This window comes from Diceros bicornis, chromosome 10 (assembly GCF_020826845.1).
Source record: "Diceros bicornis minor isolate mBicDic1 chromosome 10, mDicBic1.mat.cur, whole genome shotgun sequence".
Taxonomy (NCBI): Eukaryota; Metazoa; Chordata; class Mammalia; order Perissodactyla; family Rhinocerotidae; genus Diceros; species Diceros bicornis.
This window is the reverse complement of record NC_080749.1, coordinates 39,567,734-39,583,694: the sequence shown is the minus strand read 5'-3', so window position 1 is coordinate 39,583,694 and position 15,961 is coordinate 39,567,734. Positions and strand designations below refer to the sequence as shown.

General features: G+C 37.2%; 1 protein-coding gene across 3 annotated transcripts in view; it reads right to left on the bottom strand.

Annotated features, from left to right (window-relative positions):
- Positions 1-15,961, bottom strand: part of GPD2 (glycerol-3-phosphate dehydrogenase 2) — a 138,807-nt gene that overhangs the window by 92,125 nt on the left and 30,721 nt on the right. For 2 of the 3 annotated variants that reach the window (XM_058549003.1, XM_058549002.1), the window contains exon 2: positions 11,546-11,655. In XM_058549003.1, coding sequence (XP_058404986.1) covers positions 11,546-11,647 — 102 coding nt within the window. In that variant the 5' untranslated portion in view covers positions 11,648-11,655. Of the gene's footprint in view, positions 1-11,545; positions 11,656-14,730; positions 14,766-15,961 lie in introns of those variants that run through there. The other variant, XM_058549004.1, reaches the window with a different exon arrangement.

The window sequence follows — 15,961 nt, the reverse complement described above, 5'->3', positions numbered from 1 at the left end:
AGCACACTACTTCTCTTAAAAACAGGAGTCACACATCCAATATTTAAAAATGGCTATATTTCACATAAAAATTAGGATTTCCATCTGAGATAAATCTGCTGAAACTCAACAGCAGCTGCTGCCCTTAGGCAGGGCTTGTGAGCTCTGGTTAGCCCAGGATTTCCCCTCACTTCACACTCTTATCTCACCAGACTAGCCCCCTTAGGCCTATAAATCTGCCAGCCATGGCCTAAAGACAGGACAAGCTCAGCACCAGGAGAATCAGGATCTATTATCTAATTCAGCCACTGACACCAGAAGAAAGGAGAACCCAAGACACCAAGCAAACTGCCTTCTTAGCTAGCACAATTCAAACCATAGGTCTTGAACAAAAAATTATTATCTTGGTGGAATTAGGAGAATGCCTAATATTTAATATGACTTTGACCTTGTTATTTCTGATTATATTTAATTATTGACAGGCTACAGGAAAGTAGGTGTTTTTTTTAACTTGTAAGCAAATTTTCATCTACATTTTTAAAAAAGATAAAATTCCTCCAGCATTCTGATAGCAAACATAAAGCTTTTGTCAAGAGACCCGCACCTATGAACACCTACATAGAATTGAAAGCCAAGTTCATAATCTTTGAGAGTTTACACCCCAGACAACAGAAGAGGATTTCGAATGAGATCAGTTTTACTATGTTTTACTTGTCTGTGCACCATTAGACTTGCAAATTAAAAGAAAAAAAAATCCTAGACATTTGCAACTTCGGTTGAGACTGAAAACAAGATCTAATAATTAGTGTCTATTTCTGAAAGAAGTGCATATTTAAAGACCACAGGCAATTAACAACCAGGTTGTCCTGTAATCATGTACAGTAATAATTGGAGTATAAAAGCAGGGTTTCATGCAAATCACTTCACGCTGCCACCATCACTCTCGTCCTCTCCCATATCACGTGATTCAATCACATATTGATAATGGAACCGTTAGATTTAAGGGAAATTGCTTCCTGTTTTGTTGTCACTGAAAAAGACTAACTATATTTGTATATTCCTGGAAAGAAAATGCAACAAGCCTCTCCTTACAGTGAATCTTAAGATGTCTTAATGGCCTTCACCTCCTGAATCACTTTGTGATCCTAAACAATGATGTTTTTTCTTGTACTTATATGACAGTAAGCAACATTTGTCAATGTGAACATACCCAGGGAGGGATTCATGATTACTCTGCAGGAAGCGCTGCTAACAGGTAGACTGTCATTTCCATCGGGGACCAGACAAGAGAAAAAAGGATGAGTCCATCCTTCTAGGGTGACTAAGATGGGAGCTTTAGTTCACCTTGAAGGTGCTATCCAGCCTTAAGTGGCTGTGATTCCTTTGAGAAGTCACAGAGAAGCTCTCTTAATAGCAATCATAATACAACCAGACCTGTAAATTGTAAAACTTTTTTTGTAGCTGGAAAATAGGGAAAACGCTTTGGCTCTGTCTGAACTACTTCAAATAAATTCACATCATAATCAACTACATGATCTGTGACGAAACTACGTTTCGTCGGTTTTCAAATAAATATTTTAAAAACATAGACTATGTATTTGGAGGTATCTGACCTTGATGCTGCTCTTCAATTCCGATAGCAAGTGAGAACTGGAGGATCTGGGGAGGAAGCCTGGGATCAGAGAGGGCAGGCAGGGAAGAAGAGGCAGAACTCTCACTTGCCTAGCTGCTGCTAGTACACACACTCGATTACGTTAGCTCCTTTAGGTGCCACAGTTACCACAGAAGGGAGGTATCCTTTGACCAGTGAGGAAACTGAGTGGTTATTCCTGGGGCAAGTAACTGAGAATCAGAATTTGATTCCAGGTTTGACCCCAAATCCCATCTCCTCAGCTCTGCTAGGTTACCTTTGCCTATATGTGTGGGTTACCTGGGCCCCTAGATCTGCCAGCCTCTCTGGCACCAGCAGTGCAGGGAGCTGTTACTGGCAGCGACTGTAGTCAGGAGTCCTAAGGAACATGCCCAGCCTGTAGCCAGCCACACTGGGCAGTCAAGTTGACATCCCAATTTCCATGAAGCAGCATTTTTCCTTAAAAACCTCCCTAACACATACATCTGGAAGTGGATATAGAACAGACAGAGGGCTCACCCCCCCCACCCCTAGTGAATAAAATGCTGACCCAACAAGCCAAATGACCATTCCAGAGCTTTACAATTCAGATGGCCCTCTGCTAAATTTTAACCTTACATGCAAAATAGTTTGACATCAAATTTGTGATGCACATTTTCCATTTCTCTGTGAATTATTTTGACAAACATATACATTTTTATAACTTTTCTCATTTGTACTCACAAGCACATAATTATATCTCAGAACTTCTTTGTTGAAAAATCACAAATTGCAAAATAAAGCAAGCAAGTAAAATTAACATTGCCTAACTTATCTTAAAGCATCTATTTTCTTCTTAATTTGCAAAACTCTATCTAGAGGAAAGCTTCCTAGCATAAACAGAATTTAACTATTAAGCTGGAAGATGAGGAGAGGGAAGCTAAAGGACTCTCCTCAAAGCATTTATAGAAAGTTTCCTCAGTCCTACAAGATCCCTAAAAAGTTTCTTAAAGAGGCCTTAAAATGAATAAATAGTTGAAAATGAAATGCAAAGTCAAATCAAAATGAATGTTAATGTTGCTCAGTTAGCAACAGCCTAGAAGCTCACCAGCTGTCAATGCTAATCATAGCTCAGTCGTTGACTCACTGTGTGACCTATAGCAGTACAGTTAACCTCGCTGATTTTGTATGCCAGCAATAAAATAGCAGCACAAACTCCTCGAAGGCCTGATGTGAGTTATAACTCAAAGATATTGCCATGGCCCCACTTTGGGAGCTAAGTGTTAAATAAAAACCAAAATTATAAGGAAGATGATAGGATGCTCTTCAAAGAACATTTCCAGCTCTGTCCGCATAATTTTAGTGCTTTGATAAAACATGCTTCTGAAGAAACAGTTTACCATATAGAGTAGTTAAGAATAGTTTCAACTGGCCTTATCGAAAATACAGTGTATTCAGAATCCTCATCAAGCTTTAGATATCAAACACAGCCTCAACATATTTAGCTGTATTTCTAGGAGAAAAACAGTTCTTCTAGGAATCTAGGCACAGGGTTCTAAACAAGAGAAGCAAGTGAATGATATAGTCTTTGGCATAAACTCTAACAATAAAACTCTCCTCAAAAGAAATGTAGCTAGGGGACGGCCTGGTGGCGTAGTGGTTGAGTTCGCACACTCCTCTTTGGCGACCCAGAGTTCGCAGGTTCAGATCCCGGACACAGACCTACACACCACTTACCAAGCCATGCTGTTGCAGGCATCCCACATATAAAGTAGAGGAAGATGGGCACGGATGTTAGCCCAGGGCCAATCTTCCTCAACAAATAGAGGAGGATTGGCAGCAGATGTTAGCTCAGGGCTAGTCTTCCTCACCGAAAAAAAAGAAACATAGCTCATTTGTCAACTAGATTAGAAACCAAAGTCAGAACACAGACGTAATGGCTGGATGCTTAACAAACGTTTTGTCTTCTTCGAGAGAACACTGTTGGATTACATTTCCCACCCTCCTTTACAGTTGGCTAAAAATGATCCAGTGGGTCAGGAAAGTCCTATGACATGGCAGAGCCACTAGAATAAAGGGACATAGGTCCCTGAATGATTGCAAGAAACAGGTCCCCCACCTACCCACATGGAACTGAATACAAACAAGAAATAAACCTTCATTGTGATAAGCCGCTGAGCTTTGGGGGTGGTTTATTACACCAATTAGCTTACTCTAATTAACACACAAATATGAAATATGTTTAGCATTACAACCCAAGATTCACAACTTGCCTGCTTTGTATACAGTCCATACACAGTTCAGAATCTTCCTCTGATGGGTGAGGTCCCATTACTTACAGAAAAATAAGTCTATACAGATAAAGCTCCAAAAGCACAGATCACCAAATGCAAGCCCCACCACACCACGGTGCAGAGACATTTCTACCTTCATATTTGACATAATGCTGATGCTGATGGCTCTCTAAGCAGGCAGATGGGATGGAGAAGCCTATTATGTAACCACTAGTCCTTTCTGCACCTGCATATACATTCTTCATATGGTATCTAACACTACATTTCCCCTCCAAACATTAAAATTAACAAAAATGAAGACTGCTTAAGAACAGTTGCTGTTACAGCACTTCATAAGATGTTTTTACAAGAAAGGCTGTTTATGAACCTAAGAAAAATGCCTCTGGAGATGGAAGATCATTTACTCAGAGAGAACAAACAAGTCTGGTAGCCTGAATTGACTCACGAAGTTAAAAGCAATCTGGTAAACATAAGCAAACATGTCATGTGGTAATTTCAGCTACATCAATGCTCAGGAAGATTTATACTAATTTCAAATGCACAGATATTCCTTAGCTTAGGAACTAGGAGAATATTGTTTTAAAATTTTTAATTTTTTTAAATATTAAGAAATAATTTAAAAAATAAATTGTTATATTCAATCAAAGATACTACTGAGAAGTGATGCTTCAGTGGAATTTTTGTAATTCAAATTTTTTTAATTGACATCATGTCCTAGATGCTATGCTTATGACTTTTAAGTAGAATTTTTTGATTGATTTTTTAAAGACTTTATTTTTTAGAACTGTTTTAGGATTACAACAAATTTGAGAGGAAGATCCAGAGACTTCCCATATATTTCCTGCTTCCACACATGCATAGCCTCCCCCATTATCAATAGCACTCACCAGAATGGCACAGTTTTTACCAAGGATGAACCTACATTGACACATGATAATCGTTCAAAGTCCACAGTTTACTTAAGCGTTCACTCTTGGTGTTGTACATTCTACAGGTTTAGACAAATGTATAATGACACGTATCCATCATTGTAGTATCACACAGAGTACATTCACTGCCCTAAAACTCCTCCATTCTCTGCCTATTCATTCTCTTCCACCCCACAACCACTGATCTCTTTACTGTCACCATAGTTTTGCCTTTTTCAGAATGTCACATAGTTGGAATCATACAGGATACAGCCTTTCCAGATTGGCTTCCTTCAGTTAGTAATAGGCATTTAAGGTTCCTCCATGTCTCTTCATGGCTTGATAGCTCATTTCTTTGTAGTGCTGAATAATATTCCATTGTCTGGATGTACCATGGTTTATTTAATCATTCACCTATTGAAGGACATTTTGGTTGCTTCCAAGTTTTGGCAATTATGAACAAAGCTGCTATAAACATTCATGTGCAGGATTTTGTGTGGACATAAGTTTTCAACTCCGTTGGGTAAATATCAACAAGCACAATTGCTGTATTGTAGGGTAAGAATATGTTCAGTTTTGTAAAAAACCACCAAACTGCCTTCCAAATTGGCTGTACTGTTTTTCACTCCCAACAGCAGTGAATGAGACTTCCTGTTGCTCCACACCCTCACCAGCATTTGGTGTTGTGCTTATGATTTTGATTTCTCTTCATAGATACTCATCTGAACTTCAAATTTCTCTAACCTCTACCAGTTTCTCTGTCCAGCAGTTAACATAAGCAACATTATGCCAACTAAAACCTCAGCTATTTAAAGAAATCTGGTGTTATACCTTTCTTATTATGCCTAACAAGGCTAGGTCTATCTTAAATTTTCATATCCTATAACAGGGGAGGAAAAGAAGTACAATAGATACTAAAGATCCATGGTGTGTCAGGTACTGTGATCATTAACTTTTATAAACTGACTTAATTAGTGCTTCACGAGGGAAAAAAGCCTGGAAGTCAAATCACATTATCCTTGTCTTATGGAGAAACCAGATTTCTGAAAACTTTCACAACCTGTGCACAATAATACCCTCACCAAACCCAGCCATATTTGTGTAACACTTTCAGGAAGGTAAATATCTTTTCATTTGGGAATCCATTAAAATAAATCCCAAAATCTATTCTTCTATTACTAGTAATATCTATTAATTATAATAATTAATATTGAATATTTATACTAAATAATTTATATTATATAATGAATATTAAATAATAATTAACAATCTATTAATTATCATTCTATTTTTTGCTGCTTCTCCAATGTTATCTTTTGTATTTTGAGTCATTGGTATTATCAATCAAAAGGCTCTGCTTTATTAGAATTTCTTACAAATAATGTATTGAGAGACTGAAATCACAAGTTAAAATAATGTTCTCAAAATTCCTATGGATTTTAATTATTCATGCATCACTTTGCCTCTCATTACCATAAGTCTTTTTCCTCCTCAGTTTTGATGCCACTAACAACAATGGTACTATAGTTTACCTATAATTCAACTCACCTAACACATTGCCACTATCATTTTTTTTCATGTTCCCTTAACTAACATGCATAACAAAGTGAACTATAGTATTTGGTAAGCCACTCAAAGCATAGTGAATCGCTGTCTCTTACAAAGTGAGAGGCTATTTTGCAAAGTGCGAAGATCCTGTCGCTAACAATTATTACTATATTACTGACATCAGGAAAGAATAGATTTAAGCGCATTCCACTTAAAGCTAAAATGATATACGAAAATTTTGATTTACCAAAGGTAGAGTTTTTTAAAATAGTGTTTGTTTTTTAAAATGTTTCACCATAGAATTCCAATCAATAGCATTGTACTATATATTAATTATCGAAAAGACTATATTCTCATAACTTTTAGAAACACATCAGCTATAAAAATCAAGTCTGCCACAATTCACATAAGACTAAATAGAAAAAGAAAAGAAACAGTGGGAAGTTCAAGGAATTTATCACAAGAGGAAAAGAGTTTAAGTCAATAATCGGGGTTGTCCATCTTATTATGGCTCATCTTCAGATCAGGAAGCAAGGCGAAGAGAAAAGAGAAGGGTGCTTGTATGACTGTTTTCTAGCCATTCTCCTACAACCTCAGATGAAGAACATATCATTTGCTACTAACCTCAAAGTCTTAACAAAGTATCCCTGAATGCAAGGGTCTCCAGAGACAAGAGTAAGTTTGTTGCAAACTACAACCACACTCTATATTCATCTCCTCTGGGAATCTAATAATAGCTACACTTTTTGAAAGCTTACTATGCTCCAGGAACTCTTCCAGGCTTTTCTGCTCTTCAACAATCCTTCGAAGGAAGGACCACCATTCTCCCCATTTTATAGATGGGGGAATACAAAGCCCAGAGAATTTAAGAAAATTGCCCATAGTCACTTAGCTCTTAAGCAGCAGAGCCAGGTGTTGGAAGCTGGCAGCCTGCTCCAAAGATCACGCTCTTGTCCTTTCTCCTTATCTTGCTCATGAATGGAACATCAATCAATAAGAATCTCTCAATTCCCTGATTTTAATAAGATCACTCCTCACACTGAAAAGAGACCTTGATTTCCATCCTCTGAAGCCCACTCTCTGCATATGTATGGTGCCGGAAAAAAAAAAAAAAAAAAAAAAAACACCTTTCACATCCTGGCTTTGAGAAAGCTCTCGGTGGTTCTCAGGCTTCACCTCAGATTGTCTCACAAAGCCCACTACACCTTCAGAGTGGGTAATGGAAGGAACAAACTTGCAGTGTGTTATGTGAGAGGGGCCACCCTCAGACGTAAATAGATCTTTGTTACATCAACTACACCACTGAGGTTAAAAGGAAGCCCACATTGTCACACCAATGTTTCCAGTCAGGACCTAGAAGGTATAAAATAAATATTGAGTTTATAATAAAAAAAAGTTTAAAAAAATGCCCTTGGTCTCCAATGAAAAGACAAAAGCCTGAGGCAGCCCTCAGTTAAATCTTTGCACCCCAACCCTACTTTTGTCCCCACTCTCCGCGGCCACCCCCATTCTTCCCATCCACGTGGGGAACCCTCATGCAGCCCTGACGTTAACGCTCTCCACTTCTGCTCCTCACTGAGGCTTACCAGCTCTGAAAGTACCCAAGGCCCTCTCTCCTAATTTAAACTCCCCCCTTCACCTAGTCCATCCTGCCACCTGCTTGGAATCGGAAAAGGAAGCTCTTCTATGAAGTGACGCTTTTCTTTCACTAGATATTAAGGAATCACTAGAAGAACATCCTGTCCTGAGAGAAAGATTGGATAAGATGTCTTCTAAGTCCCTTCCAATTAAAAGTTTATTATTAAACAGACCCATACTAAATAGTGAGTGACAAATACCTTGCTCCTGAAAATCTGCACTCCACTGCAAAGGTGTTTGCTTGCTACATCCCTAGTGGGATTTAAGATAGTAGTAGGATGCTTACATTCCACTACTCAGCCTCCTGTTCCTCGGTATATGACTGGGCTGAGGAGAGGAAAAATCAAGAAGCCTTTGTGGAAACTTAGCCACCTACTTGTGGGTGAGGAAATAAAAGGAAGGGAAAATGAAATGAATAGGAAACCACTCCAAGACCACTCAAAAAACACTGACATGCATAACTCAAGGGCCCCTGGAATGTGGATGACACCTGTGACCACAAGCCTCCTTCCCTGCAGGTGGACACAGTCAAAAGAAGTCAGCCAACATTCATCTCCTTTTCCCCATCAGCTTTCTCACCAGAACCGAAGATTTAGATTGCCTCAGCTCCAAAAGAAATAATAATAATAATAATAGCTCTCTCCTTAGGCCATAATCCCCATCCCTTCCAAATCTGACCTATTTATCTCAAAAGAAAAAAATCTCTAGGCTTCACTTGGGTGGACAGTGGACACTATTCATCATTGATAAACATAATATAAATGTTAATAATATGCTTGTATGAAGAATAGCCATTCTACTAAATAAAGTCAGACAAAAAATCACTGCTATCACCTCTAATCCCCATTCTGCCCCCAGAAATGCCAGTCTCCATAAAGGTCTCTACTTCCTCACCTACAGTAGCTTTTATTCAAGCAACTGGGTAAAAGGTAAGTGAACCACATCATATTCGATTTAATTGTGTTTTCTGTTTAATTAACTAAAAAATGTATATATAATAGTTTTCCTTCTATTCTTTTCCTTGCAAACACAAGCTAATTTAACTGGAGAATTGATTTAAAAGGTTTTTGTGAGCTGACCTGACACCTAAACACTTAGAACACTATCTCATTACCAATCCTGCTTCAACAACTGACCAACTTTTAGCATCAAGCTGTTAGTATTTGGAATACAACCCCTGCCTGTATTTTAGGAAGGAAACTTTGTACTGGGAATATCAAATGAGCACAAGCTAGGAGCCAGGGGAGACACAGCTGAGAGTGTGGGAATGCCACCAAAATGTGCCTGAACCTAAAGTCAACAGACGGCTTGCTCATCCATCAGCATCTTGGGCTTTCGGTACCAATTTATTCTTAAAGAAGGATAGTTTATCAGTTGGAATCATCTTAGAAAATTGGAAAAATTAAAACACAAGCCAATACTTCAAGCATTGCTCTGTAAAAAAATGTTGCATGCCTAGTCACATGTAAGGCCACAGCTTTTACAAAATGTAGCCAAATAATGGGAATCAAGGGGCAGATTTTTCTTGACTATTGAAGTCAGGAAAATTCTCCCCCCTAGAATCGCTCTGATTGGCAGATATTTTCTGAGAAAAGACAGCTAAGGCCTGTGGTCATTTCATGTCAATGGCTCAAATGAGTTGGTCTCTTCTCCTCCTTTACCCCCCCTCCTCTCTTTTTTGCCAATCCCTATGGCTATATCACAATCTGCTACCCAAAACACGCTCATGGCAGTGGCTTAAAGGGACAAGAATCACCACAAAAGAACGCATACGCTTGAATGCATGTCTTCTGCAACTCATTGATTAAATATGCCTATGGTGATTTTTCTCAAAAGAATTTGTCAGATTAAAATTATAAATGACTTGAAACTGCTGGTATCTGTTTCATTTGGCTATCAAGGTGGTCAGGATGTCTAACTTAGGAAGGAGAAAATGACAAAACGTCCCAGGAATCAATAGACCCTTGTTTCGCCTTAATTTTACTAAAATTCACCCCTAATTTGATTGATTGGAGGCAGCATCAACTGTTAATTCTATTCCATGGGATTAAAGAGAAATCAAACAAAAAAAAAATTGAAATAGTATTACCTAGGTACAAAGTTAAGCTATAAACTCTGAAATAGAACACGCTTACTGTGGTTAACAGACATAAACTGTGTACAAATTTAGCAACAACTCATCATATTAGATATAGTGACCTTTGGCATTGGCATTTTCCACTATCATTTCAGATGGCACTGGTAAAGATGGCAGAAGTAATCTAATCCATTAAAGCCCATGTCCCAACAGAACTGCGCTTCCGAAATAGCCTCAGCAGAAGCAACATCTTTTCACACTTACTTTTAAGGAAACAAGGCACTATTTTAAAAGAAATAGTGCATTAAGCATGATCAATGGGTGAGAATGAGTTTCAATAGCAAGTCAATTAATAATATCTGCAACATAAACACCTGGGGAATCTGTGAGGGTAATGCGCTCACAGTGAAGAATGAAAAAGACTAACAAAACATATTCAGTACTGTCCATCTTTAGGAGAAAGCATTAAAAATGAGCTGCTTTTTATTTTTTTTTTTACCTATAAGCCATCAAATTGATTCTTCCTAATAAGGGTTTTTAAAATGGTATTTCCCACTCAGAACATGGGACTCTAAGAAACGTGACTGATTCTACTGCCTTGTAGCACAAACAAACAGAAACAAGTGCAAGATAACCTATGGCTTAAAAGTACTCACAAAAATGTAGAAAATGAGTAGTTCACACATAGCCCAGCTACAAATAGCTTCCCAAATTCCTTCATTTACATCTTTGAACTGGGAATGTGATACCACCCAGCTGGTATCACAAGATGTCCTAATGTCATAGGGGACAGGGAACGGGAGACTAATAGAAATTACTGGTGGCTACCAGCACTTCAAGCCTGCAAAGAACAAAACTATTCACCAAAATTACTTCCTAGCATCAGTTTGAACGATGGGAAGGCATAGTTCTAGTGCAAAGGGAAAAAGTAAAATGAAAATAAACTGACCAATTTCAATTATTTGGAAACTTCATACCAATCTCATGTCCATGGCTTTCCCCAATTAAAAATTTTACCCAATATAAAGTAATACTACATAAGTAACTAAACCTTTAAAAAATAAAGCCAGGATTCCAAGTTGGGCCTTTTGCATAGGCTCTTTCTTTTCCATTTCCTTTCTCAGCTGCCTGGTTTCTAATAAGACAAATTTTTGGCAGGAACATAGGAGGTATCTAGACATTTGGATGACTTAGACAAGAAAAGTCTAAATGAACAAACCCTGGCATGCAGAAATGAAGCAGTCTTTTAAAACCCAAGAGCCAAAACAGAGGCTAAATAATATAACGCTTTCTCATAAGGAAATTTACTTTTTAAAAAATGAGATATACATGGTTCTCAAGGATAATTCAGGCAGTATTCTAAATTAGTGTCTTTCAGATCAAGCTGAGACAGTAATTTCTAAACGAAACTATTAGCATACACACGCTCCATATTCAGTTCTTTAACAGAGTTAAGATTCATATTATAATCAATACATGTACGATTACTTACTTGCTTCCTTCTGTAATGAGCAAACTGAGACAGGCCTAGAACAGTTGCAAGAGCACCTCCTCCAACAAGAACAGTCCCTTTTACTGCCTTTTGAAATGCCATTTCTTAGCCTACAAAGGGAAAAAAAAAAAGGAAACAAAAAAGTTAATTGAGATTTTTATTGCATGATAGTCCCAATAATAAAAAGAGACTGTGTAGATTACAAAACTAAGTTAAACTAGAAAAGAAAACATAAAATCAGGAAGTTACTAACATGCCAATTTGTATACCACAATTCAAAAACAATACACAAAAAAAAAAACCTAGACAAGGGAATTGACTATATAAAAGTTACCTTCCAACAGCCATTAAAGAAAGAAAATCAAAGAGACAACTGAAGATATTTAAACAGTATAAAGTCAAGAGAGTTGTGAAAAGAAATGTCATTGTGTATCTGACAAAACTGCATGCTGTACTTGCAAATTTGTTCCATCGTTAATCCCCTCCACAAGGAGAATGGGTGGAAGTCTTCTGTCACTCAACATGACAATGAACCTCATGCCTGCTTCAGGTTCACTGGCAAGTGTTTAATTCAAATTGTGGTGCAACACCCTGCCTGAGTTTTCTCCTTCCTAATAAAGTTCTTTCTAGAACTGAAAGCCAACACACATTTCTATCCCTAAAAGAGTCTACAATTTATAGACAAAAAGTCAAAGGAAACCATGCCTTGATCCTTTCACAAAGTGACAGATTTAACACTACTGTAATTCTTTTCATTAAGGCAACTTAAAAAAAGTTTCCTTCTAGCCAGAGTTGCATGACACCACAATTTCAAGTGGAAATCCTCCAGATCAAGCACTCTTTCATGCTCACTGAATATTTCTAAATAAAGTCTTGCATTGTGCTAGCTTTTGAATTTCTTTCTTCTGATTTGTTTTAAAAAATATTTCTGCTATTGGACTGATGAAATTAAGTTTTTTTGAGAACTTAAGCAATCTTTAAGTTTTTCAGAAACCACAAAAAAAAAAAGCATAATAATGAAAATTCCACCAAAAAAACCTCTTGCCAGCTTTTATTTGGCTAAATAAAAAAAGATAACACTGTGTAATCAATTAAAAAACAATTCTAACTCAGAGCTGATATTGAGCAATTTGACCTGCCTAAGCCTTTCATTCACATGAAAGGCACACCCACTGGGAAGCCACTACCCTATTTTCCCGAATGGGTGGAGGTCAGACCTGTCTGGACAACACACCTTATACTCGACAGATATCTCATGACTCAAGAAAGTATTTAGTATGAAGTCAGTTTTAACCTAGGATAGTAATGAACATATAGTATCTCAACGTAAATTATAATATGGTTAAAATGTTTGGGTCCATATTGGATAGATAGAATCTACTAGCATGACTATCCTAAACCAAAGAATTTCAGTGCAGTTGGTAACTAGGATTCTACAGAAAATTCATTTTGGAATACTATAAATTATACACTAAAATAAAAGTTGGCATTTCTTATAATTTTATTTTTCCTCTGATTTCATTCCTTCTGACAAACTCCTAAATTCTAAGACTCATCTTTATTATTAAGATTCTCATCAGAAAAATATTTCACATGCATATCTGCTGCTTGAGATCTCTTCTTTACTGTCCCTTCTCTACATCAACTATCCCCTCTCTCCCAAGTTATGCAAAATAGTTGGTATATGCTGGCTAGGGGCCTCCATTCATCATTAAGTCAACCCTAAGCAAAACCTAATGTTCAAGGTTGCTCTGATAGTAAAAACTTCAACTTAGCCAAGTTGGAAGGCACCCATTTGTCATAGCTCACCATCACCATTCCTGATATTGCTGTAAATGCTCACGTGGGTGCCTATTGCACAACAATAGAAACTCCAGCAGCCCAGAGATAGAACGCTATCTCCAACCTAACTGGGTTCCCCTGACAATTAGGGACAGAGAACAGAGACCTAGTTCTATTTAGCCAAACAATGCATGTGCCCGCTCCATATAGATGGCCTAGTGGTCACTTGGATGTGAATTTTGTAGCTGATTAATGTTAGCTCAGTACCATTGCTTCTGTCTTATTGATAATGTCACTGATAACCTCACAAAGCATACCACATATCAACATAGCAAATTGAGGGATGTTATATCACATGTCTTAGCAGAGGTGTTCATTCTGCCAGTTAAGTTTGGAGCTAGCTTTTCCCATTGTGTGGGTCCCTGCATTCCCTGCTTACCTTATTATCTTGTTCAATTTGATTTGTCTGAAAGCAAAACTTGCTCAGAGGGATATTTTCATGGGTTTTCTCAATGACCCACTTATATTAATGAAAAAGTACATTAATATATTATTTTGTGGAGTTAGCAATAATATTGACTATAATCAATAAAGTTTCTTTTTTCAGTAATTTCATAAAATAACCTAGGCTTAATGGATCACTATTTCTATTGTGATTAAATCCATCCTTAAGATCATCTACCTACTTGTAATGAATAAATCACTCTTACAGGTAATTCAAAAACAAAAGCACAAAATCAGTCAATTTCACCTGGCTCTCTTAAGATTATTATTATTTTTATTGCTATAATGACAATAGTATCCATTTATTGAGTATTTGCTAGGTAATAGGTACCGAGCTTTTAATTCTTCACATACATCAGTTCATATCACCCTCACAACATCCTAATTTCATAAAAGAGGCAGTTGCGGTTCAGAGGGAGTAGGGGATTTTGCCCAAAGTCACTCCTTAGTAAGTGACAAAACCACAACTTAGTCTATGCTCTTAACCACTGGGTGGTTCTGCCCTGCCTTTGCTCTCAAAAGGCAACTTCTCCCCAAGAGTCACGCCATATTTTGCTGTTCCTCCCCACAGAGGGGCCTATTCTCAAACACTCACCCAAAGTGTACAGTCCCTTGGCATTCAGGTTTCTCCAAGGCAATGAAGAATCCTCTGACAAAACGTCTACTAGTAACCTTCTACCAGATATTGTAAGAACTTTGTTTTAATGTTGAAAGAAAGAAATTGAAAACCAGATAAATATAAATTATCTGCTGTGGACTACTTGTACCCATTTACATTCCATTATAAGCAGAAAATTTTCACAATGATTACAGAGAAGAAAAGATTGTTTCCTTCTAAGTAAAAGCTACAATCAGGAAGTTAGCAAAGAAGAGGAACAAAAATATCGGTAAATCTTTACCTTTTACAACGAAGACTGTGAAAAAAACAGAGGTAGAAAACTGGAGGTAGAAAAATCATCCAAAAATAAAATTAGCGTAGTTATCACAGCCTGATGTCCATGTTTAATAATGTCCATGTGATGAATTCAATCACATGTACGTTGATTCAGGACTGGCTCCTGCATTTGTACAGACCAGTCCCAGCCGTCTAATTCTTGCAAGGAGAACACCAACCCAACTAAAGAAAACCCTAAATGAAAAGCTACTCAACTAAATATATCTGTGAGTTTATCAACTGCCCTCAAGGGGCTTACAATCAATTTGGAGGATTAAATATCAAAGTCTGTCTTTTGTAACTGTCTTAAAACTAGTTGTGCTACATTAAGTGTTATTAATACTCTGATAGACAAAAGACTCCCGAATAGCCAAAGAAATCTTGAGAAAGTACAAAGCTGGAGGAATCAGAATTTCTGATTTCAAACTATACTACAAAGCTATAGTAATCAAAACAGTATGGTTTTGGCATAAAAATAAACACATAGATCAATGGAATAGAATAGAGAGCCCAGAAATAAACCCATGCATTTATGGTTAATTAATTTTCAACAAAAGAGCCAAGAATATAAAATAGGGAAAGGATAATCTCTTCAATAAATGGTGATGGGAAAAGTGGACAGCCACATGCAAAAGAATGAAACTGGACCACTATCTTACACCACACACAAAAATCAACTCAAAATGGATTAACGACTTAAACATAAGACTAGAAACCATAAAACTCCTAAAAATAGAGGGTAAGCACTTTGACATTGGTCTTAGCGATGATTTTTTGGATTTGACACCAAAAGCAGAGACAACTAAAGCAAAAATAAACAAGTGAGACTACACCAAACTAAAAAGCTTCTACACAACAAAGGAAACTAGCAACAAAATAAAAAGGCAACGTACTGAACGGGAGAAAATATTTGCAAATCATATATCTGATAAGCGGTTAATATCCCAAATATATAAAGAACTCAACTCAATAGCAAAAAAACAAACATTTCAATTTAAAAATGGGCAGAGGAACTAAATAGACATTTTTCCAAAGAAGATATACAAATGGCCAACGGATACATGAAAAGGTGCTCAAAATCACTAATCATCAGGGAAACGCAAATCAAAACTGCAATGAGATATCACCTCACACAAAAAAAGGAGATAACTGTTGATGAGGATGTGAAGAAAGGGATGTGCACTGTTGGTAGGAAT